General features: G+C 38.6%; 1 protein-coding gene across 1 annotated transcript in view; it reads left to right on the forward strand.

Moving 5' to 3' along the window:
- The window catches only part of LOC102794880 (alpha-1,6-mannosylglycoprotein 6-beta-N-acetylglucosaminyltransferase B-like), a 111,550-nt gene that overhangs the window by 50,851 nt on the left and 34,556 nt on the right, over positions 1-26,143 (forward strand). The window contains exons 4-8 of the mRNA XM_006787474.2: positions 2,365-2,474; positions 4,868-4,944; positions 5,697-5,876; positions 7,979-8,143; positions 15,585-15,754. Coding sequence (XP_006787537.1) covers positions 2,365-2,474; positions 4,868-4,944; positions 5,697-5,876; positions 7,979-8,143; positions 15,585-15,754 — 702 coding nt within the window. The remainder of the gene's footprint in view (positions 1-2,364; positions 2,475-4,867; positions 4,945-5,696; positions 5,877-7,978; positions 8,144-15,584; positions 15,755-26,143) is intronic.

Consider the following 26,143-nt stretch of genomic DNA (forward strand, 5'->3'; position numbering starts at 1 on the left):
GACAATGTAAGATAATAAGTTGAACTGATGCAATTTACTAATGTGTATTTGCCTCACTTCAATGAAACAGAGGAGTGAAATCATAATTAGTTCTGTTGTAAGCTCTTATTATTATAACTGCTACAGAGCACATTCATGCTAAGTGTGTTTGGAAAGGTTTGTTAATACAGTGGATATGGTTTTCTCTGTAGTTTGTTAGATGTGCGGAGTATAATTTGTGGCAATAAAAAATACATGCAATAATTGATCTTAATTAAGCTCTAGTTTTAAAATCCTTTTTTACAAAACTGACATGACATGCGGCGCTTAAAAAAAATGATAAAATGCATAAGCATAGCTAAGTAACCAATGTGAGAACTGGAGACGGCTTTTTCTCTGAAACAACAGATAATAATAGCTCTGCTACTGGAAATAGTTACTAATAATTAACTGAAAGTGAACTGCTGTACGCCCACCTTTACTTGACATATTGTGCCTTATCAAATAAAAGTAAAATTTATATACAACAAATAAAAGTCACTTACGTAACTTTCCAGTATCTTTATAATTTCACCAGATAACAGGACATTAACCCTTTTCTTTTTTTTCCCATTTGCCTACATAATTATCCTAGCAACTGCCCATCCTCAAGATACTGACTTGTGGTTAAAATGTCCATGGGTGAAGGTCATTAGGTTTGTTGTTATTAACATTTTTGCAGTGGTTCCCCCATGTTTTATTTTGGCGAACTCTGTGTCATCACTAACACTAATGACATAATCCCTTATGGCTACGCAAGTATTCTCACACCGCTGTGTATGTTTTGCACATGCTTGAAATGAACCTCATTACCGAACCACTAATATGTAAAGCTGATCGACCGGTCACTGATCTGGGCAAAGAATGCTAAAAATAGGTCCTTGCCGGTTGATCGATAGATCTCCAGATATAGACGGATGAATCGATGGATGGAGTTGGGATGGTGGCTCATACTTAGCTCAGTACTGGAAGCAAAACTCACTTTTACTGTCTAATAATGGATGTTTCTTTAAAATCTTTTTAAAGAACAGAATTTTTTGACAAACAGAAATTATGTAAAATGAAAAATATTCCAAACATGTACATACTCTCCAAGAGTTTTATTGAAAAAGAAAAAAGTAATTCCATAGCTGCACTTAATGTGAATTATTCAGACAAACGTACAAGTTGGTGTGCTGTATGCCAAAATTTTACCTCACCTAACCAAACCACTACACATCACTTTACTTTACAACATTTCTAGTTCTAGTTTCTGGTGACAGCTGCTGTCCCTGAAATATACATGCCCCTAAAAATAATGGATTCTCTGTTGCAGTGAACAGAGGGTCAGGGGAGGGTGCAAACATATGCAGTGAAGCTTACAAGTGACACTTACAAAGATGTTAATGGAGCATGGAGACTGCCTTTGACTTTGATGGGTGTCCTGTTCTTTGTTTACACTTTGTAAAGCAACAAAAAATCTTCTTCATATATTCCCTCCGCCCCATCATTTATTATTTATTTAGTTGCTGTTGTTAGCATTTATTTAGTTCAGCAGACATGTGATGATGCTATATAGACACATATACACACATACATGATCAATAATTTGTATTATCTTCCCTGATGATGTGTTATTGTGCTTTATTCAAGCCTCTGGCTTTAATGAGGGTTAATACCATCTGCTGATTAGACAATACAGTCAGACAGGAAGGCACACGCATACACAGACACATGCTGCATGCTGCAAGTGAATCATTTAAATGGACATAATGGGCACAGCAGTGTGGGTGTGCAGGCTTGGCTTTGCACTGTATGAAGTGCAACCATGCAGTCTAATGTTTTGGGAAGGAAAACTGAAACATATACACATAATACGCACAAATTTCCCACACATCTTCTTATGTGAATGGGAAGTGTCACACCCCAGAGAGGAAGTGGTATTAACAGTGAAGGTCTTTTCCTATTTCACGCTCCAACCATGTGTCTACCAATTTGCATCCCCTACTAACACTTCTACATCTATTGAGATGTAAAAAAAAAAAAAAAAAAGGAGAGTTGCAACGGAAAGTAAGAGAGAAAAGGGAGTTGGCAGCAAATTGGACGGAAAAAGGTAGAAACCACAAGTGGAGAAGTGGAATAACAAGAGAGGAGGGTCATTAGCCCATGAATGAATGAATGAATGGAGAAAGAGTATGTAGTAGGGAATGCACTAAATGTCAATGCACAAGATGGGGGTGAATGGCAATGGTTGCTTGAAGATTTTGCTGCCAGGTGTGTAAGTGACACAAGTGCTCTACTTTGCCATCTGTCCATTGTGATCGCCTGCATTTCTTCACTCTAAGTCCAGGTGTTTTGTGTCTACAGATTTCAACCAGCCAGCCTGGTGGAGAGGATCCAAGCTATCGCCCAGAATGTCTCTAACATGGCCATCAGGGTGGAGCAGATATTGCAAAATAGTATGGTGCAAGGCAGAGGTACAGTATCATTATCATCATGGTTTCACCTTCTTGTTTACAATACCTATGAGTAAAATCCAGCTTATCATTGGTTTCTTTGTTCCGTAGATCGGCTACAATTACAGACAACATCATAAATTAATATACAGCACAGGGATATTACAAGAACAATAAATAAGTATACAAGACACACCTCACTCTCATCCAGCCTGCTCCACTCTTATGATTTACAATAAGAAATTGATTGCTTAACGTTGTTACCCCAAAGGGAAACGAGCTTGCATTATGCACAATAAACACACAATTGCGTACAATGTCATTATACACAATAAAAATGTACACATAAAAAAGGAGGGCGCTGGCAGACACTTGGTACCAGTGATGGTATACGTGGTCTCACACAATGTGAAGAGTGCATCGCAAACATTGCACCACTGCATAAGAACAGCCACTGAAATGTAATCAGTAATTTACAACTTGAAGTACAGCTGAACACATGAACAGCTGTCAGCTTGTGATGACAAATATGCAGACCCACACATGCAAAGGAACGAGGAGAAACAGAAGCACACACACATCTGTTATTCGGGTGTTTTTTGGTTTTTTTGATCACTGACACAAATCAGTTTTCATACCGTGTCAGTTAGCAGAGCTGACACCTGACACCTTCTGACACAAAAACATTAAATCATAGTAGAAAGTATTTGGACAATGGGTCGTTATACTAGATTAAAATAGACAGTCAAAAACACCAACATGAAATAAATGAGATGTTTGATTTGAGTCAACATCCAGAATCTTCTGTAGTCAGTGATATCAGATTTTTTTGTTTTGTTTTTTTTCCCCAGTAAATTAAAAATCGAAAGAAATAAACTCAGGCTATGGAATCATCATGGAAGCTCTGAAGAGAAGGCGAGGTCATCTCTGTAAATGTCAGCTCTTATCCAACTGTGTGGTTTTCTGTTGTCTTGTTCACAACAGACTTTTTTTTTTATCAAAACCGCAGTAATACCAAATATCCGCCCTCTTTCCTCTGTTACTTTTTTCTTGAGGCTAATTGCTCAACTCTTTACATGAGAATAAATGAGCATTACTTCTCCTTTTGTTTTCGCCTCTGCATCTGCAGGGACAATGGCACACGGCAAAATGAAAACAGTGCTGCTTTTTCTAATCACAGATGAATTGAAACACTGCTGGCAGACTTTATTATCATACGGCTCAGTGGCGGTTTATTTATCTCGTGGTCAGGCATGTGCGAGAAGAGACAACAGGAGAAATAGAGTTAGAAGACGTGATTAGAATTTCCTTCCCTTCAAACACTGGCAAGGCTTTTATGTTCCATCTAGAAGGGACAGAAGTCAAGTTTTTATCTAGTTAGTTGATCACATTTTCAGTTGTTGCCTTAGTGGTTGCTATTGTAATCACATTTGCAGCCAATCCGTGTATGTTTTCATTTGATGGAGACAAGCCCCAGGGAAGACTTATGTAGAGAAATGTCTCTTTTTCATTAGGCAAATGGAAACAGACAGAATCTAAGAGAAGACAGATGTGATGGTCCGGAGAGAGAACTAGGGAGAGAAGGAGGGGATTTAAAAGAGAGGAGGAAAGAGCGAGAAAATCTAACTGCAATGGTTCTCTTCTCGGACACAGTCTTCCCTTCTTCTCACATCGGCAGCAGAGAGGCAGTTAACTAAGTCATTGGAGCAATTAATGCAGTGTGTGCAGCCTAAGTGAGCAGACGTAGTTGCTAGCGTAACTGAAGGATGGTTGGCGGCAGCGGGAGACAGACTGCTTTGTCAGGCCCAGTGAATATTGTGCACTGCAGTAGATATGTTGCAAGGCTGCAAAGGGAAAACCACGGAGATTTATGAGCACTTCACAGCATGTATGACATAAACAGTAAATGATTGTGTTATGGAAGGAAGTGAATATTGCTATGAAATTTCCATAGGCAAGTGGAGTGAAGCTGTTACTCTGAGTAATGCTGTAACCTCTTGGTTCTCAGAGGGCAGCCTTTGGGTCAGACGAGTTCACGTCTAGTCATTTTGAGTAAATAAATCGATTAGCAGAAACGAGACTGGAATTTTAAAGAGACTTTGACAAGCTCCATATGCTGATAAATGAGCTGATAGATAGTATTACATTGGCTGATTGCTGTTGGAAATGTTATATTCACTGGAGAATAAATATTCTCATTAGAGCCAACTGATTTAAGTGAACTAAGCCTGCAAGCCTGTAGACTAATGAAGCATCAGTGATTGTGGCTAATTTTACTCACAGCAAGCGTAAGTCAATTGATCATTTAACTGGATATTTACAAATGTAAATATCTTCTGTAAAATGTGAAGCTTATAAATCACAAATTGATGTTTTAATCTGGAAGCAAAAGTTCACTCACTGTGTCTTTTCAGTATTGAGAGATGGGTCATCAAGTCAGTGTGAAGTGCCGAGAGACCCTCGCTTCCCAGAGTGTCCTGGAAAAGTAGACGTGAGTATTTAGCTGTTCTCTTCATTTCACTGTGTGAAACTGACTAGTTGATTCGGGCTTAATGAGGGTATAACTACCCAATTAAATAATAAACTTTAAGATACTATATCTAAAAGAAAAAATAACACGATTTCTATCAACACTAATTTGGTTTTGGCAGCATGGCTCTGTAATGTGACCTCTCCACCCTTCCTCACGCATACATGAAGCACACTTCCCAGCTGTTAGATTTCCATTTCTTCTTCTGGCTTTATGAAAAGCCAGAAGAAGAAAGACGCACAGAACATAACAGGCGTCAGTGTCAGTAAATATGACACTAAATAAAGAGTTATGATGGGTTTCAAAGCAGCTTGCACCTGTGGACAGCCTGCTTAAAACCAGCTTTACCAACACATCCTTTAGGAGTTTTACCATCAGCTGATCTTGCACACAGCAGACCAAGCTCCTTTGCCGGTCACACCTAAATCTGGAACTTCCTAATTTTATAAATGTGCAGTTATTAATAGAAAATGATTTAAAAACATTTTGTTACCATTATTTTGTCCTGTTGCAGAAAGACAGTTGTGAGTTATTAATTGTTGTTTCATATATATCAATATCTATATCTATATCTATATATCTATATATTGATATATATAGATATATAGATATAGATATAGATATAGATATATTGGAGTCAGATGATTAAATCTTTGGTAAGTAATTTTTTCTGTTTTTGCGTGTATACATATTTCTCCCTGTGTGTCCTCCAGTGGATGCGTGCACGGTGGACATCAGATCCTTGCTATGCCTTCTATGGTGTTGATGGTTCAGACTGTTCTTTCCTCATCTACCTGAGTGAGGTTGAGTGGTTCTGCCCCCCACTGGCCTGGAGGAACCACAGCAGCCCCCCTACCCAGCATACACAGCCAGCAAAGTCCCCCAAGAGACAAGTAAGGGAGCAGTAGTGCTATTAGAAACACAGGCTGCCAACAGACACCTGATGGATGTACAATAAACCCACAAGTGATGATGCTTGGCTCGCCACCTCAGCAATGTGAAGATGATGTGTTAATAAAAATCACAAAGGGAATCTGTGCCACAGGTGCTTAAAAATTTGTAATTTTGTAAAATTATGTGAAATAAGGGCCAAAAAATCCAGAAGAAAGAAGTAAAAATTAGAAATTGCCTGTACTGCCACTCTGTTCATATATATTGTATTGACTGTATTTTTTTTCCAGTACTTCAGTGGTTGAGAATATTTATAGTGAAACATCAAAGAAACTGATTTTTTTTTTTTTTGTCTCATGACATGAATAAAACATGTTACCAATATGTAGATACTTACTTCTTGTAAGGCTTTTATTGTAACACTTTCCCACGCTGTTGGCACCTAAACAAACATCTGGTCAGCAGATGGAATACTTAAATGTTAATTACTTGCCTCGGTATAAAATGTTCTTGGATGAAACTTTAATTTCTCCCTCAGTCAGTTAGACTTAATAACAAGCATCTCCTGCAGGACAGACAGAGCAGCACTGACTCAAAGATAGCAGCAGGCTCTGCTGATTACTTGTGTACTGGAAGCGTGTAAAGTGCGAGGTGTTGTTGCTGGTAAGTTATTTATTAAGATTTGGAGTGTGTTTGGAGAAGTAGCTTTTGATTCAGTGCAAGCCTAAGATAGCAAATGACTTGTAATCCAGATTTCTGTTTGCTAAGGTTTTTACTTCAAGGGTTGGAAATATCTGCTTTCATTCACCTTTCTTGTGTCCTTGATTCAAGACCTTTTTATTTTTAAACTTTAAAAAATCTAATTTTAAGTTTTGTAGAGGAAAGAAAGTTGAGTCAAGATGGTGGAAAACAGAGTGCCACAGAGGGAAAATGGCTTTAGACAAGCAATATTGTGTTAGTTAACTGCTGGAACTGACAAATTGGACATGTTTGTACTATAATTATAGTGTTTTCAAAAAATTGTTTTTCTCTCTCTGCCATTTCGTCTGAAAGTGCAGCCTTTGTATTATGTTTTCATGCTGCCGTTAATAACAACAGAAATGTAAAAAAACTAGCTTGAGGTCGGTGAGCTGTTAATAAATGTCCAGAGTAGCAGTCAAAAGAATTTAACAGTCCTTTTTTTGAGAAGAAACCTTACAGTTGAGTAAGGTGTCTGACCCTGCTCACGCCCTATTTAAAGCAGACCTCATCCACAGCTGCTAATACTGATTGATTTTTAATGTTAAAAAATTTATACATTTTCTGACAGCAAACCTGTCGGTGCCCTCAGGTGCAAATCTGCGCAGTGGTAATACAGGACTATGGATTTTGAAATTCAAAATAGGGAACAAGGACAGAACTGTGCACTGAATCTGAATATAGTGGCACCTTTCTCAGTCACATTCTTCCAGTCAGACCGCATCACGAGTCTTTGAAATAGTTAAAAATGTGATGCCTGCAAAATGTTTGCAGTTTCACTTTTCCTTTCTTTTAATAACTGTCTTAAGAGCGAGATCTTTAGAAACTAACCGGAATGCTAATACGAATGAAGACCAATCGACTCCCTGACAAAAATAACTGAACTATTTTTGTGTTTCATAAAAACATTGCTGAACCAAAGCTTTTAGAGTAGAAAACTCAAAGCATTAGTTAGAAAGACTGCATTTGCTCATAGCTGCTCCTTGTATATTTCATTGACAGAAGTACTTTAATATTACGTGTGGTACTTAGTACTAGTAACAGTAGTACTGGTACGTAATAGTACGTTATGAGTGTTAAAGCTGACTAAATTTTAGTCCCTCTGTGCTGCAGATGGGAGAAAAACATCGCAAAATTATTTATTGTTTGGCTACCAGCCTGCATTTGCAGGTATTGCTGAATTACCGTGACATACCTTCATAGCTATGGTGTTTACTGGCAGTATAACCAAAGCTTTTAACACCCATGCTGCTGCAGAATACAAAACAGGCACCACAGAGCTCAAAATGTGGGCCCTGTGCTGCCCAAATCTTACACTTTACCTGATTTTGTTACCAGCTTACCTTTTATATTCTCACATTCCCAGGCTGCCTTCCGTACAGACCTCTCTGTGTTACTGGACCAGGTTGGGACAGGTAAGGAGTCCCTCAGCTTTATGAAGCGGCGAATCCGGCGACTTGCACAACAGTGGGCAACAGCTGCCAATCGTCTGGATGCCAAATTGGAGCAACAGTGGAGAGACCAGAAGAAGGTAAGTCTTTTTGCTTTGATTATAACAGCATTTTCTTCTAACCGCAGTATCATTTAGGTTGCATTTGAAGCTGTACAGTAACCATTCATGACAGAGGCTGTGTGTGAGTGAAAGGCAGCCATTTATCCTTGCATACGATAAATGAGGGCGAAGAAGCCAAAGAGAGTAAGGTGATAAAATGATGATGATGAATGATTGGGATTATAGTGATATGTATGCAGTAGTGCTAGAGGACAAAGAGTAAGATGAGAAAGAAAGGGAAGGAGAGGGAGAATGGATTAGCAAAGGACTGTTAAAGATAGGGAAGGTAGTGAGACACGCCTGAGATGAGCGAGACATTAGGCCTGGAAGACTACGCTGCTTGTGGATTAAGGGTACTTCATTAAACTGAAGGTGTAATCTAAAAGCTTACTTTTGCAGCTTAATTTTTTTTTGGCGCCTGTTACCCTTAACACCACAATTTTTGGTTGTTTATACTCCCCTTGATTTTTCCCTTCTCTGAGCACACTCACACTCTTTTACTTACGGTAGTAATGATGAATGAATGCATTAATGTGAGAAGGCAGACTGAGCAAGCATTCTGCGTCCTCTTTCCAAAATATTTCTCTCTGCCCACATCTCTCTCTAAAATAAGTTAACATGGGTGGAAATAGTCCTCCGTCACTGTGATTGATGCTCTTCTTTCTTGTTCTGCACTGAGGGGATTTGTTATCCTCTATCGTGCCTTCGTGGCTGCTTCAACTGTGTATGCCTTACAAAATGCTGCCACTGCTATCTCGACAGCAGATGTCCTGGCGTTTGTAAGAGTTAGCCTTGGCTGTCTAAAGCTGTTTATCACAATAATTAGAAACGGAAGTTAAAAAAAACCAAACATGTGCATCTGTGTATTCCCTGTCAGTCTGTGTGGGTCTGTGTTTATGCTTGACTACTAATTGGATATCATGACAAAAAAACAAAATGCCAAATGCAGCATCTCTTACATTTTATTTAGCATTTAAAGCTCAGTCTTAACCAGAGATGTACACTTTTTTTTTTCACTGTTAACGCTCAAGATTGGTTTCCATGGAAATTTCAAATTAAGGTCACTCAGTAGTCTGTTGAGGGAATCACTGCCTGATTTTAAATGACTCTGACCCTGAAAAAGAAGCACTAACATTTGTCTTTGACATGATCCCTGTTCCCATTAGCAGGACTGTGCCTGATTATACCATCTAGAGATGCACTGATTGCAATTTTCTTGTCCGATTCTGATTTTTCCTTAAGCGTGACCTGCAGATACAGATTTTTACAAATTCAGATTTTCTTTCTAAGCACGTACAAACAAAAATCAAGTTTTATTCAGAGAAAATGTTTATTTTCATAATAAAATAAATGATTAATCTTTAAAAATTTCTCCAGTAAGTTGAAATAGTTTCCTTTACCAAACAAAATTAGGTGAAACTCATTCCCATTACCTTTATTTTTTATTCCAGTATGCTCCAGTGCTCTGGCTCTTGCCACGGCTGCCTGCTTGTGGATTGCTTTAGCTTTAGCCACAGCCACTTTTCCTTCGCTAGCTTTTGTGAAATGATTATGTTCAGCTGGGTGAAAGTGATTTATTGCTAGTTTTTGTGGTGCCCCGCCCCCCTCACAGTTTTCTTTGCTGAACTATGGATCTTCACTCATGATAAGTGTGTTTTAATTGCGCTCCTGTTTATCTGTTGAGCACCGTCTGGTCAGTTCATCTCTAGTCTAGTCTAGTCTTTGCTTTTCCAATGAGGTTTTGTTGATTCAGTTCTGTTTCTTTGTTTGGCTCGGGCTTTGATTGTAACCAGAGTAGATGTTTCCCTAGAAGAAGAATAAATTAGTAGAACACAGAAGCAGGTATGGTAGGCGACAAGATCAAGAAGAAGAGGAAATGAAAGACAAAGCAAGGCAAGCAGGAAGTGTGTGGGCATGTGTGCATTTGTGTGTGTACATATCCCAGCAGCTCTGGACATTTGAGTAATGTAATTATGAAGGGTTTACCTGAAAGTCACAGCAGAATAGATTTTCTACAGTCAAGTGTATTTGCAAGTGAGTGATATTTTGTATCAGAGTGAACAATGACGTAAAAGCCTGCCTTAAGTATTCTAGGAAATCTCTTTGTGAGTGCCAATTTCCTTAGTGAGTCTGAGGTTCAGAAAGAATACAGTCGACCTCTTGGTTCACTTCCCTTTCAAAGCAATGATACATTTAAAATAATTTTTTTCACCATCGTTATGAAACTGAATATAAAGTCAGGGCCGATTTTTTTTTTTTGCCATTAGAATCAATCTGAACAAAAGCCGTTTTCATTTTGTTAGACATCAAAGGAAATATATTTAGCTAAGTTCAGGAATCATTGAAGGGTTTTTGAAAGATGAGGGTACAGATTCAAAGACGCTGACCTTATCCCGTTAACCTACAAAGCAACAGATTCGCTGGCTGTCTGCTAGTAGTTTTAGTATCTCCCCGTGTCACTTTATGTGCATCTGTGCTTCCTTGAGCATGCACATTTAGTGTGTTTGTCAGCAAATGTCAAACTGCTAATTCCCCTTCTCTCTATCTCTGCCCTCTTGAGATTTAATAGATCTCTGACTGATGAAGTGCAGACAGTGTGGAAGGATAAGTGAGGAGTGAGGAACTGGGGTAGGGGTAAAAGAAAAAGCTGTTAGAGGAAAGAGGAAGAGGAGGAAGCAAGTTGAAAGAATATGAAAACAAGCAGGAAAGACATGAGTATAAGTAAAGAGGGGAAAGTTGTTTGTAGGGCCATGAAAGGAGGATGAGGAAGAAGGTGAAATTAAGGGTAGAGTAGTGATCTTTGTCGGTGCCAGCTTGTGTTGCCTCCCATGGCTGGACAGCTGCAACCTTCTTCGGGGGCACGATGAATGAGAGAACCAGGTCACACACACACACACACACACACACACACACACACAAAGTCCTGTTCTAACAGATGCTAAGCCAAGAATTTGCATACTTCTGTCGTTACCCTGTTAGTGATGTCTCGAGCAGAGGATACCACTGGAGTGGTAACACATACTTAACAGTCACTTCTGCGCTCCTGCTCTCAAGTGTATGCACCAAGGTCTTTCCAAGGATTTCACTTTGACTCAGACTCATATTGCATAAACATTTCAAAGACTAGACTTTCTTTACTACAACTCATCTAACGGCATTTAGAACAGAAAGATACTGTGAAAATACTGTGATTCAAATTGGTGGTGCATGAACATACAAGCAAACAGATGGGACAGATGTAAAGGTGAGCAAGGTATTGTACCTCTGTTTGTGTCTCCGTAGGTTTCATGAGGCTTTATTCAGTCCCTATGGGATGTTAACAGGAAAAATTAGCTTCAGTGCTTTTTGAGAGTCCCCAAGCTCACTGCGAGTGAGCATTTATGCTGAACACACACAGGGGATTTTAACTGGAGTTCATTGATGTATGTCAGCGTGAAACAAATACACAAAAAAATCAGCTCTTTCAGACACGCGCACACACAACCACACACACACCCCATCTGGGAGTACCATAAGTCCACTGTATAAAGTACTCAACTCTCTTGTGTGTTATCCAGATTCCTGAGGGAGGCAATTGGCTGTGACACACATAGTTTATGAGGCTTCACAGTTATTCCTTCTGTTGTTTACTTTCCATTGTGTAGCTTTCTACCTGTTCATATTCATTTTGAAGCGAGCAAGTATGTAAAATTGTTATGGTGGCAGGATTGTGTGTTGGTTTGCCTCTTCTCTCTCAAGATTTTGATGCTCTTTTGGTAACACAAACTTTACCTCTCTACATTTTTATAAATTCTGCTGTCATAAGTTCCCATACAGAATGAATTTATCATTATAAATAAAGTAAAATACTTTCTATTAGAAAGGAAGCCCCGTCAGCAGTTTAGATCTCAGCTAGATATATCAGCTGATGTTAGCTATTTGCCAATATATTGGTTTCAGCATGTCTAATGAACATGAAAATGAACAAAGTAAAGAAGAGACGGATAATTTATGCTGCAAATTACGCTCCATTCTTTGAATGCTGCAGACACAACAACAAGTTGTTGTTGCTTTTTAACCCTTGTGTTGTCCTCGGGTCAAAAATGACCCCAGGTGTATGGGAATCCTGAGGACATTATAAGGATTAATTTTATGTATTGTATTTTTAAGCTGCATTGTCATATTATCTTACTCAGGACTCATAACTTAATAGGAAATCTGTTTTTGTTCCCTGTGTCTGAAAGCACATATCCACTACTGGTAGGGCTCTAGTTTAGATCACGAGGGAGTTGCCAGCTTTTACAGTGAACTCTTCCTCTCCCGCTATTAACTTTGCATTTGTGTATGGATGCCAGTTTATAGAATCCACTCTACAGTTATTCAGCGCTGCTGCCACTGTGTGATTTTCCTCATATTTATTTATCAGTTTTATTGTTGTGCCAGTAGTTGAAATTCAGCTCCTTCTGTCTCCATTTCTGCATCGATGCCAGCGTTTCGCTGATACACCCTATAACCAACACCAACACCGAGCCAGGGAATAGTATTGGTGCCATGTATTCTCACTCTTGCCATCTGCCACCCAAACTGTAATTAAATTTCACTTATCTTTTTATGAAGCAGAAGTTAATAGAGCAGGTTTATTCAATCAGGGGATTTTTCACGCCAGCTGGAGTCTCACTGGAGCTTGACTCTGCTGTATACACATCATTGTCCAGAGTTGTATACACGCTTTATTTTCAAGTAAGTACATCAGTGAAATGACTTTATCAAATATGCTGAGTGTGTGAAGTTAAAAACACCACTATATAATAATAAAGCTAAACAAATGTAGTGTACAAACATATTGTTGAGTATTAAGAATATGTGTACGGATATTAGGTCCCGAAAGTGAGACAGCGTGTTAATGAGGCTGTACATTAGTATCGACTATATGAGCATGCACTTTGCAGCATGAGTCACGTGTTTCCCACAGGGTTTTGGTGGACACCAAAATATTAAAAATATTAGTCTGGGACTCCAAAAAAGAGAGCTTATTTCACATCATAACTGCTGAATGTGTAGATAGGCAATAATTTAAGCAGAACTTTGCCATGTGAACCGAAAGTATGATGACATCTCAATGTTACGTTCACAACCTGTTTCTATGGCCAGCTGAAAATATTGTTAAACATTTATTGTGGGTTGAAATCAATAATTAATTTCGTTTAGTACAGTTTTTCTGTTTTTCACATTTTGTTATTCAGATGCAGTCTGTCCCCTGGTCATAAAATGACTCATATTTTGTAGCAGTTTTGTGTGTGTGTATGTATATTGTGTGCAGGTGCACATGTTGGCTCTTCTAACTTCAATATTAGCACGCATAATTAGGAGGGGGAGAGTGAAATGAGTGCCATTGTGGCATGTATCTGAAAAGCTCTTGGATGCTTTTAGACATTATCTTCTACAGCTAACAGATTTAAAAGTGCAGACACAGGAAACAGTAATGCGTCTCACCATTGGTATGCACTTGCACACAAATGGTGAGACAGTAAACAAGGCCTTGGAAAACTTCCTGGCAAACTCCTCGCATTTGGTTTTAAGCTCATTATGTATGTTACATGGTCAAAGTTGCGGGCTCCATTTGCCAGCAAAAGCAGCTGGAGGTGTTCATGCTGTGTTAGTTAATCAGGATTACTGAGCAAAGCAACGTTTGGACATGACTGTGTCTAATCCACTGTGAAAAGTAACGTGTTGCTCATTTCTCGCTGGGCTGCACTAATTATGTAGCAGCTAGGTGAACATGCATGACAGGACTGTAGCCTTTATGTGAAGAATTGTATAACAGTACAAGTCAAAGTGTAAAAGTTATTTTATTATGAAATTTACATGTTTTGCATAGTATATATTTTTAAAAGTTCACATTAGATTTCTAAGAATTTTTTACCACAGTGTGTTTCTGTGTGTATATGAAAAATGTTGTTCCATTGGAGCATGAGGAGTAATTCATTGGGGATTTCCATAATTTCCTTTTCAAACACTTTGAAATTCCAATGATATTAATCCTCAAAGTCATTAAAACATTGTGCAGAGTAGAAACTTAACTTTCCAAGAGCTTAGCAATATCTATTATGCAAATATTTAAAAGTGTTATAATGGACATTAGGTTGGAGTGAATGTACTTCATCGTAAACATCTGTACATTATGTGCACATACAGGACTTAATATATTTTAATATCTGTCATAAAAAGAAGAAAACACAAATATATTTTGGAAATTAGTCAAAAAGGTGTTTTTACTGATGAATTATCTTGTTTATATTGTTATGTATTATGCAAATACCAAACTGATTTCAGCCGGTGAAGTGAACTTCGCAGAGAAGTCAGAAATGAGCATAACAAGCTTTACTTTCAACATGTGAAACTTTTTTTTTTCTTTTCAGGAATGCAAATAAATAACTGTAATTTGGCATTTTACTATTTTTTCAGCTTTTTTGTAAAACGGTAAACTTTTAATAATATATTCAAATTTTAGATTACATTTTAGCATAAAAAATTGCTTTTTCATTAAAGACTGCGCACATATTGGTGGATTAACCATTACAGAAACATGTAAAAATTGGTAATTGCTATTATTCTTAATTTAGGGTGCCTGTGGCATAACTAGACCATCATAAATAAAACATGTTGACTGTAAAATTATGTCAATAAATATGATGTAGAATAGTGAAAATGTTTCAGGCAACAAGAAGGCCTACAACAGATGTGATGGCCCCCTTAGATCTACTGTATTTTCACAATACAATGAAGTTAATCTGGGTTTAAATGAGGAGAAAAGAAACACAAAGAATTAAAACATGATACACTGAATTTTTATACGTTTGACTTCTCATCAGACAGGCCTGTTCAAGATTTATTGTGCTCTTCATAGTTCTGAAACTTTGACAAAAACTGTTATTGTTCATTGTGAAACGTGCTGGTTGCTCTTATATTCAGCTTTCTCTCTCTGTTAGTTTGTATTATTGGGTAACTTTGGTTTTTGAGTACATTGGTTTGGAGCTACAGATAATAACTAAAGCTGTTGGGCTTATTTTTGTATTTTATAACCTTAATGGCATTGAGTTATTAATGTAGTCTAAGCACGATTTGAGACTCTCTATTCATATCTGTTGTTGGTTTTAACTAGTTATTAACAATTTAAAAACTATTCTGGTGATGTATTATTACTATTATCATTATTATTTTAGGTACATTTTCAGAATTTTTTTAGTGATTTGCCTTAAACCATCTCGTGCTTTAATTTAAATACAGCAGAACATTATAAGAAACCACAAAAAACATGATTTTTGTAAAAACCTTTGTTTAAAGATTATTTATTATTAAACAATGTCCTTTCAAGTTTTCTTATGTACCCCATCTACAGACCTTTATTTTAACTCTTCTATAACGCTGTGTTCTCTTTCAGATCCTCGTTCATGTAGGCTTCCTAACTGAGGAGTCTGGAGATGTTTTCAGCCCAAAGGTGTTGAAGGGAGGGCCTCTAGGAGAGATGGTCCAATGGGCTGATATCCTCACTGCACTTCATGTTCTGGGACACAACCTCAAGATCTCCATGTCTGTCAAGGAACTTCAGGGGTAAGTTCTTTGTGCGCGAGATCTAACAAACCGGCGTTGGAGTGATTGGTTAGCAGTGGTTATCTTAATATCTTAATTATATGGAGCTATAGAGCTGTTGTTATGGGATGCTGTGTCGGACAGAGAGTGGACCCAAGTGCAGGACTCTGCAGACAAACATAAACTCAAAACACAGCTTTATTAGCTTGCACCGGCAAACTTAACAAAACATAAGGCAGCGTTAAATGGAGAGAACTGACTGAAACACTGACAGACTGGACCGCACACAGCATGAAGGAATATGATGATGAAATGACGTAGAACAGAAGAAAATTGGGGACTTAAATATACACATAAGGCAATTAGAGAGATGGAACACAGCTGGGGCAAACAAGACACAGGTGAGCTAAGTTTGAGTAACGACAGGGGAAGCAAAACTGAATATAACGCACACATGACAAGAGACTGTCAAACTAAAACAGGAAACTAACGCAGACTGAGACATACAGACTTGACAAAGACAAAGGAAGAATAAAAAGAGACATGACAGACCACAGAGACAGACCACAGAGACAGGCCACAGAGACAGGCCACAGAGGGACCAGGCAGACACAGAGACATGACTGGGGAAACAGACCAGGACGACACAGAGAACAATGACCAAAACCACTCAAGAAACTGTAAGAATTCAAACATAAATCCTTAAAAAAAACAAAAACAAAGGTAAACAAGAATAAACTAAATTAAAAAACAAGAAACTGCAACTCTGCAACACTGAACATGACACTAATGTTTCTTGTGTACAGATTGGGGGGGAAAAGGCATATATATCCATCTATTTCATCCGTTTTCTAGCTGTTAATAGGATGAAAAGTAGAGTAAACTCCGGACAGGGCTAACACAGAGAGACAGAAAACCATTTACACTCACATTCACACTAACAGCCAATTTAGCCAATCAACTGATGCATTGTGTTTTTGTAATTTTGCATTTAAAGTCTGCTCATTTCCACTTAACGCCAGCATTAGCATCGAGGTTTCTAAGGTCCTGTCGCTGAATTGATCTGTTGCCGTATTGATCTCATGTAGGCTCAATCTGCAGCTTGATGTCAGTGCGACTACATTGGTGATTTTTCTTTTCCGTCCCGTGTCAGGATGATTACTCGTTTCTGCTTACTGATAAAGCTGAACTAGAGCCAGCACACACAGACATATGCATGGATGTAAATTTGTCGTGATTGAAAAGATCCTTCAAGCGTTGTCTAGTCTAAGTAATCAGGTTCATAGTCAAGACTGAACAAATCATAGGGGTCGTCATCTTCAATGTCAATGAATGGCTAATGTTTGAAAGAAGAATTATGAACGGGCATATTGTGAGAAGACAGCTGACTCATACTAGGTGACGTCTTTGTTCGGCCTCGATTGAGCCGCTAGTCTTTGTCTTTCTGTCATCGTCGATCAGCGCAGTGACACAGGTACAGAATATACATCAATATAATGGTGCCTACAGAGGCCCGGCTGTTCTCTGCATTTCATACTGTGCTCTGCTCCGGACATCTCTCACAAATCATAGGAGAAGCATTGTATTGATGCCCAGCTTTTGGCAGACATTCTGTAGACATATAACGCAGCTGCAGGGTGGGACAATTTAGAAGAATTTCATATATAAAAAAGTGACTTTTGAGATTGATGACACAATCGTTTTTGCTGCATGCACGTCACTGGAGTTCCTTGAGACCCACATTTTCAGATTTATCTGCCTGACATTGTGGGTCGTGATGTTTTAGGTGACTGCACAGGATATATTACCACACCAGTATGAACAATTTGTGTATTCACTATTCCCAGTTTCTCAGTCTCACTTGTAACTGATGGATTGCTCGTTCTCTCTCGCTGCCTCTCTCACGTTACCCTCAAACCTGTAAATGTTAAAGTAAAGCTTTTAATGCTTTTCACAGTGATCGTTATACTAACATGTGATAAAGGATAATGTAACACTGTTTACTGGGTCCATTCAGTGAACCCAGTAATGACAAGTTCAATTCTCAGAAGAGGATGCATTGTGAGGCACAGCTTTGTGCTGCTATGACGTGCAATTATACTGTATATTTAGCTTCAATATATCCTGCCACACGGCGAAGCTGCACACGAGTACATAGTGATTTGTTATTTAAAAAGCACAAGTATTGATTTTCTGTTTTTAGGCGCTGTGAAATACACGGGGGGCTTTTTTTTGTCAACGAATGAATTAATTAAAGACTTCCCTCAACACTGCTGCATTTCTGTGTTAGGGCTGCATTCTCAGATAGTGGCTTTGTGTACATTCACACCATGCCCTGCGAATGCAATTATCACAGTGTGTTAGTAAACAGGCTGGAAAACAGGGAGCTTTTTGGTTTGATTACCTCGCAATGTAATTATCAGTGGTTCACACAGAAAAAGCCTCAGATGCAAATCAGCAGACACATTCATGAACAATGCAATGCTGTTGTTTTATTTCGTATTAATACTGTATTTTTATTAGTATTTTAAGATGGATGTTGTGTTTGGGGGGTGGGGGTGGGGGGGGGGGGGGGGGGGGGTTGCAGATATTGTTAAGTCCAGATGGACAAAATGACCAAGTCAAATGAAAAAGCAGGCAAACAGACAACAGTTGCCCTAAAGATAAGGCTTGGTTAGATCTGAGACCAAACACAGATTTGGAAACATCTCGCTTTCCTTTGGGCAACATTGAGCAGTGTTAAAATAAAGCTGAGCAAAAAAGTGTCCAGGGTCTATCGTTTTCCACCGTTTCTCATTCCTGCATTGTGGTGTGTGTGTGAGTGAGAGAGCATAGCGGGTACAATATTGCTCTCATGACAACATCTGAAAGTTGTGATTGGCTTAGGAGGAAGCAGGGTAGCTGTAATTGGCCGCTGTGGGAATGATAAGGTGTTGTGTTTTCTTAGTGTATCACTCCCCTTTTTGTAGTTTTCAGTCTGCACTGCAGTCACGTGGCTGGATATTATTTACTAGAGATGAGTGAAAAGAGCATGTCGAGACTTACTAAGGCATTGGAGCTATTGACTAAAATGACTTCTTTTAATAAAACTCACAACAGAATAAACTTTAAGGTATTATTTATTTTTAAATAAATGTCTGTGACAAATCAAAATCATATTTCATCCTGAAGGCTGTCAGTATGCAGATCAGACCGATGAAAAAATGTTTGTTGGAAAGGACAAAAAGAGAGTTCAGCAAAGTGCCGAGGTGGCATCTTTAGAGTTTATATTTGGTATTCAAATATGCAGATATTTTTTGAAGGCTCACTAATGAATGCCATTCTTTTGTTAGGAATCTCACAACATCTGTCATTTATGCACAAAGCAGAAATTTCGCACATTTACCACGTTACCTGGTAACACACTGCAGCACACACATCTCAGTTAATTCAGTACAGGTCTTTGCGTTTCACCATTTCTGCTGAGTATGCACCCCTCACATTGTGGAATACTGAGGAGCTTGATGGAAATAAAGCTGAATTTGATGCCAGTTAGATTGCCAGGGTACCTGAGATGTATTAGTGTTAGAGGGAGAGCAGACACGGCTCTCCTGCTCATTACCAACTGGAGGGTCTGGAACACCGATAGCTGCTCCCAGTCGTTGAAAAGCGAGATGGTCAGCACCTTTTGTGCCTTATCCTGCCACTACTGTTATGTGACATAAAGAAGCTTTAATAATACTGGAAGATGAAAGAAAGTGGCACAGGCTAAAAGCGTATTGGCCTCTTACAGTTGAATGCCCACAGGACACACGATACACAGCGAAGAAGTAAGTACAGTGAAGTAGCCTGGAAAATTGTTCATTTTCTGGTGCATCATCCTGGTGGCTTATGTTCACAGAGCATGTGTTGAGCGTAACATGAAAACTAAAAACGTGGCATTGTGGGGACGGTTCACAGAGATGACATGTGGAAATCAAAAAATGTGCCTGCTAAAAACGGTAAACATATTAAATCTACTATATTTTATTAAAGTCGGTTTGAAAATGTGCCACAAGAAATTTCTTCCCCTTTGCATTTTACTGCTGAAGAAAACTACAATTATATTTGATCTAACTTACCTGGGTAATGGGAAAAGGCAATTTTAATTTTTATTGAGGATTTTTTTAAGCTATTGTTTTAAATAAGAGATCTATAATACATAGTATTGTAATACTATTTGATCATTATAACCTGCATTTTTTTTACTTTGCTTTATTTTCTCCACTTTGAGTTTGTCTTACATGTAATAATTGCTTATTTTAAAAAGACAGTACTCCCCGTCCCACCTCCCTCAAACTCTGTCATGGTTATTTAAGAATCATAGCACGTACTAAAACTGCAACATCTGGTTTGATAGCAGTCGAAGATCTTTATTACAAGTCAAAATCCTTATCTCCCCTTGCTTCCTAGTTTCTCTGCCTCAGTACTGTCAACTCTTAGGCATCAATAAAAATGAAAAAGCCACAAAAAAAAGGAGGAAATTGTTAAAAATATCTTCAGTCACGTCGCAAAGATTCGCTTCCTCCTTCTCATGCATACCCTCTCCATGGATTCCTCAAAATTAAAGTGTCAAGCTACACAGCAGCATCCCTACTGCTGGTAATTTCTCAATTAATGTGAAGTTTCAGATTCAGGCATGGAGCTGAAAAGAGACAGTAGCACTGATTTATCATCGTCTACGCAGAACTGTGTGTTCTGTATATTTTACTGCTAAGTTAGTTCCATGTAGAGGTACCACATTCTCATTTTTACCTTTACCTGCAGTCCTACAACTAGCTGCTATTATTTACCAGCATTTTCAACAATTAGTGTTATTAGGGCTATTGCCTCGAGGCATTTCTACTATCGTTGCTTATTTTAATCATTATTAACACCGAGATCTGAGTAACTGCATCTCGTTCTGTAAGGTTTTCTTCATGGTGAATGACAACAGAATACTTGATCCTTGATCCTTGTAATGCTGCTGTTATAAGGAAATTTTCATCTTCATAATTCCAGTCAGTTTGTCTTTTTAATCTTCACAAAAGCTGATGTTTCCAGGAGACATGACAACTGTCAGTTTTACACCTCTCTAACAGTTAACCGGTTCTTTTAAGGCCCATCTGTTCACAAATCTTTTGCACTTTAGTTTTCATCCTTACTATAAAAGCACTTTCAATTTTTATCTCTCTCTTCCCCATTGCCAGCCATATTTCTTTCTCTATTTAAGTAAGTTTTACTTACACTGTGGTATTTTTATATTTTCACTATGCCTTCCCCTTTGACAGTCAAACTACAAAAGTCAACAAATCACATTGTTATTGCTTTGCCCTCATTTTCTTTTAGCTCTGTTCAAACAGTTTGACCAGGCCTTTGTTTTATCTCATACAATGATATCGTGCCATATGATGATATGTGAAGACTGTGGTGCCACACCCCTTGCGCTATTGGAGCACCTTGGGGTTTTTGGTTTTTTTTTTGGTCTATTTAATTTTTTTAATTCTTCAGTCTGAATGTTTTCTGGTGTATAAATACGTCTGTCTTGTGTGAGAGAGGCCACATTTTACTTGAAGAGAGATTCACTACACTACCACAGTGGCAGCATGCTGCGAAAGAACTAATGCTAGTTTGCATCATAAGCTCATTGCTATAAATCTGCTCTAGTCCAGAGATAGCTTACATAACCCGAGAGATTAATGCAAAAAGACCTATCCGCTGATGTTACGTAATGCCTTGTAAAATTGAATTGGTCTTCAGATTCTTTCTGCTGCACACTTGTTTTTCTCAACATATTCTGTCTGCCTTCTGTGTTTCACTCATTTTTTGTAGAGGCTTTATCTTGTTATAATTTTTTTTCCACTTCTCTTTTCACTTTCACTTTGTCCAGTTGCTCTCATATATATGATTGTGTAGCTGAAAGTGTCAGAGTTTTTTTGTGTTTTTTTTTTTGTAGTAAGAGGGTTTTTGAAAGTCAATAGTAATGTGTTTTACCCCTCCTCTGAGCATTTATTTTCTCAAAGTTTCAGTACTGTGCACTCCCCATTTATTTATATTTTGCTTTTAAGGAACAAGACTTTCTTTTAATTTTTTAAGTGATCATGATCAAGAGCTATCCAGGAATCCCAAATGTCCATCCAAGTTTTTCTTTTTATTAGCTTTTCCTTTTTTTTCCCTTTTCTTCTTTTTTTTTTAGTTTTTTAGTTTTAGTATTTTTTGTTAAAATAATTTAAACTTATCTATGAATCATTCAATTCAAACATAATTAAGGCACCTAACTCAAGTGATCAATTGGTGTTACTATTACACAACTGGGAACAGATCATTTGTTCCCATTTGTGTAGTTAAATGTATGAAAGATTCCTAAGATAACACAGTTTGACAGGAATAAAACAGAATTTTTTGCACCAACGAGGTTACTTCCAAAGAACTAGCTTAGCTGAAAAGTGTTATATCTTGGCGTGGTGTGCAGAGTGTTCATAAAAAAGTTAAGGAAACTAGAGAAATGGAGAACAAAACAAAAAGTAACAAAAACAATCTGCAGCTGGTGAGCGGTGTCAGAAAGTCAACCAAAATCAAGCAAAGACCTAACACATCACCCGGGAGGTGCTGACAGATGAGCTGAGCTGATCTCTCAGGTGCATCTGACCTTTCAGATGTCTGGGGTGGCTGTAACTCAGGTAGCAAAAAATGTCACCTGCTATTTGGAAGGTTAGTTGTTTGATCCTTGTCTACTCCAGTCTGCACGCCAAATATTCTTGTTCAAGATATGAACATCCACCCATCAGAGTATAAATGTGTGCAAAAGTTACATAAAATGCACTTATGTAGTAAGAACATAGCAAAAAAAAGTGCTCAGTTAGAGTAAAAAACATTGTATAAGAACCAGTCTGTTTACCATTTATATCAAACGTGATATCAGTAGAAAAGGGACTGTAAAGAAGCCAGTGTTAAGGAAGGGAAACTGTAAAAAATGCTGCCCTATGGAGTGGCATATCCATATTAGATATTTTTGGTTCAAATTGTGGTTGATTTCAGTCTCATCTGAAAAGCATCTGATTAACAACGGTGTAATTTTTCTGTGTGACAAACTAACTAAACACACTATCAGTGAAATACCAGGAAAACCCATCATGGACTAACCCTCCCACCCCCCAGAGCTCCATTAATATTGAAGCCATCCATTCGCTTCCGCTTATCCTATTCAGGGTTGCGGGGCACGCTGGAGCCTATCCCAGCTGTCATAGGGCGAGAGGCAGGGTACACCCTGGACAGGTCGCCAGTCTGTCGCAGGGCCAACACACAGGAACAGACAACCATTTGCACTCACATTCACTCGCACATTCATACCTAGTGGCAATTTGGATTATCCAATTAACCTGTCCCCACAAGCTGTATGTCTTTGGATGGTGGGAGGAAGCCGGAGTACCCGGAGGGAACCCACGCAAACACGGGGAGAAGATGCAAACTCCACACAGAAAGACCCCGGCCTGATGGTGGAAGTGAACTCAGGACCTTCTTGCTGTGAGGCAACAGTGCTAACCACCGTGCTGCCATAATATTGAAGCATGAGGCATAAAAGTGTGGGTCTAAATGTGTAATAGGTTTTATTTGTTCTGAGCTTTTTCTGTTTATTTATGAGAAGGCAATCAAAAATAAAATTATTGTTGTGTATTTTTGTGCCTTATAAATTTTTCTTCCCTATTTCTCTTTCCCTTTCCTCCCGAGAATACACACACACATGAACACCACCCAGTGTCTCCCCAAGTCTTCCACCTCCTCGTCACCCCCAGTCAAACAACTCCTTCACCTTGCGCCATCATTAAAGTGAAGCCTGTAGAGAGAGTGGAGTCAGTGACCTCAGTTCAACTCCTTTTATTCCTTAGGCTGGCTATGAGCTGTTTTCCTGTGCCAAGCAGATAAGAGCACATGCATGCACATATATTTCAAACTCCACCCTTGCTTTTCTTGCATGTCTCACAATTGGGTTATCACGTTCAGTTATTGCTTTCCTTAGGTCGCTGATTCTCATTTTTTCAGAAGTTTAGTGCTTTTTTTCTTTCTTTTTTTTTTCTGACTTTGTTGTGCAAGCCAGCAACTATATAGGTAGCAAACTTTTAAAGCAGCTGACTCAAAACATTATTATACAATTGGGTTTAAATGAGGGTAAGACACATTTCCTATTAAAAATATCCAAACTTTTAGGTATGAAGGGATGGTGTTTGTGATCTTTTGAATCCAAAGAACCTGCTGATCTGTGTGAAACGCCTAAAAAGACTTCTGAGTTAGCTCCTTCTTTAAGGCAAACTAGTACATTAACATTAATCATTTGTGGGATGTTAGTGTATATTTGTGCTTGGGGTATGTGAGACAGAGTGTCAGCTTGTCTCTTTGTTATAAACTGGAGCATACAAATGAGTCGTATGCTCACGCTGCACCATTTTAAACGCTTTAAGTGTCTGAGTTTGCAGAAAGCCACCAACACTTCCCTCGCTCCTTCCTGCATCCATGTTTTGTGTCTCCTAACCTTTTTTCACTTTCTGTGACTATTACTCTAGTCCCTACTTTCAGTGTGTCTCTGTTTCTTTCTCTTGCCCCCTACAGCTGTTCTCTTCAAGGCTCAAATCAATGAGCTTGTTAGCAGATTCCCAGATTTGTAGAGCATTTCATCACCCCTTACTCTTCTAACCCCTGACAGACTTAAACGCACACTGCAGTGGAACGCACACTTTGGTAAAGGGTTCCCAAAACCTTTGTTTCAAATCTGGAGAGCTGAGAGAAAGAATGGTTGTTGCCCGTGGGTGACTTCTTTCATTAGCCGTGTTGCAAATACAAACAGGACAAACTGCTGGCTCTGCTTTTTTTGCTGCTTTAGCAAAATCCTATTTACTTCTGTGATCATGTGTGTGCTGGTATAGTTATGCTTGTAAATGTTTCATTTTTTATTTCTAGACCTTTAAAATGAAAAAATAAATCTTTTTCTCCTTCAGTTTCTTCTTGGTGTGCTCCCTTTCGGGGACCTGCAACAGGTCACCTGCCTCCATCTCACTGAGTCCCTGGCATCCTCCTCTGTCACACCAACCCTCTGCATTTCCTCTTTCACTGTGTCCATAAACCTTTTCTCAGGTCTTCCTCTTTATCTCCTGCCTGGTAGCTGCATAGTCAACATCCTTTGTTCAGGTCTATCCACTGTCCCTTCACTGCTCATGTCCAAACCTTCTCATCCTTACTTCTCTAACTCTAACGTGAGCTGTCCCTCTGATGCACTCATTACTACTCTTGTCTATCCTGTTCGCTCCCCGTGAAAACATTAGCACAGTACCACAGTTCCTCTTTTGCTACCCGATCATAGGCTTTCTCTAGATACACAAAGACACAGTGAAGCTCCTTCTGACCTTTTCTATACAAACATCTCATCTGTCGTGATCCTTCTGGGCATGAAGCCATACTGCTGCTCGCTAATCATCACCTCTCTTCTTAACCCAGGGCTGAAAGCTCTAAATAGTTTTAAAACATGAATAAAGCTGTAACATTATATTAACAGCAATAACTTTAAATTGACATTTTGATGTTTAAATCCCTGTCGAAAATAATAAATACAGAGCAACAAGAAAAAGGTAGAGTGATACCATTTGCAGTGTGAGGTATAATGGCAGTTTCCATCTTGGAGTGTAAAAGATCTCAGTTGTCTGACATGAACAAAGGCTAAAGGAGGTCAGTCTCTGTTGGCTGCAGGGCCAAAACAGTTAGCTCTGTCTTAATAAAGGGAGGAAAATGAAAAGCATGGCAGACAGGTACAGCAAGGAGGTGTGGGTGAGAACAGGCGTGTGTGTGTGTGTGTGTGTGTGTGTGTGTGGGTGTGTGCAAGTAAACCTGTTTACACAGCTACTTTATGAGAATGTCTTCCTTTTAGGGACAAAGAGCAGGTCTCCCTGAAGCAAGTGATTAAATTTGAAGGTGAATGCGTGTTTTATGGTTAGGTTTAGCTTAAGGCTAGGTTTACGCCAGTTTGGTGTGTTTCGAGAAAGTCTCCAGGAAATGAACGACAGTCAGTGTAATGCCCCAGACGCAGGCTTTGAGGACTGTTACATCTATTCTTTTTTTAATTGTCATTTTAAGTCATTTTCACATATAAACTTCCAGCAGTTCAGAGAATAAGGGTAGCACATTACCCGAAGTTAACCATTCTCATATTCAACATAAACAGGCAACAGGCCTGTTTTCACATAACTGCCAATGCTAAAGCAGAGCACATGACACAATTTGCACAATTTGCAGGGCTACTTTCTTTATTTTGCTTTGTTGATACTTTTTTTTAACTATATATACTATATGTACTCTACTGTTACATGCCTATGTTACAGTCCCTAAACGTGACCTCATAAGTTATTCTGTCAAATGATTTAATGTAAT

The sequence above is a fragment of the Neolamprologus brichardi genome, chromosome 6, assembly GCF_056152115.1.
Source record: "Neolamprologus brichardi isolate AB-2024 chromosome 6, ASM5615211v1, whole genome shotgun sequence".
Taxonomy (NCBI): domain Eukaryota; kingdom Metazoa; phylum Chordata; class Actinopteri; order Cichliformes; family Cichlidae; genus Neolamprologus; species Neolamprologus brichardi.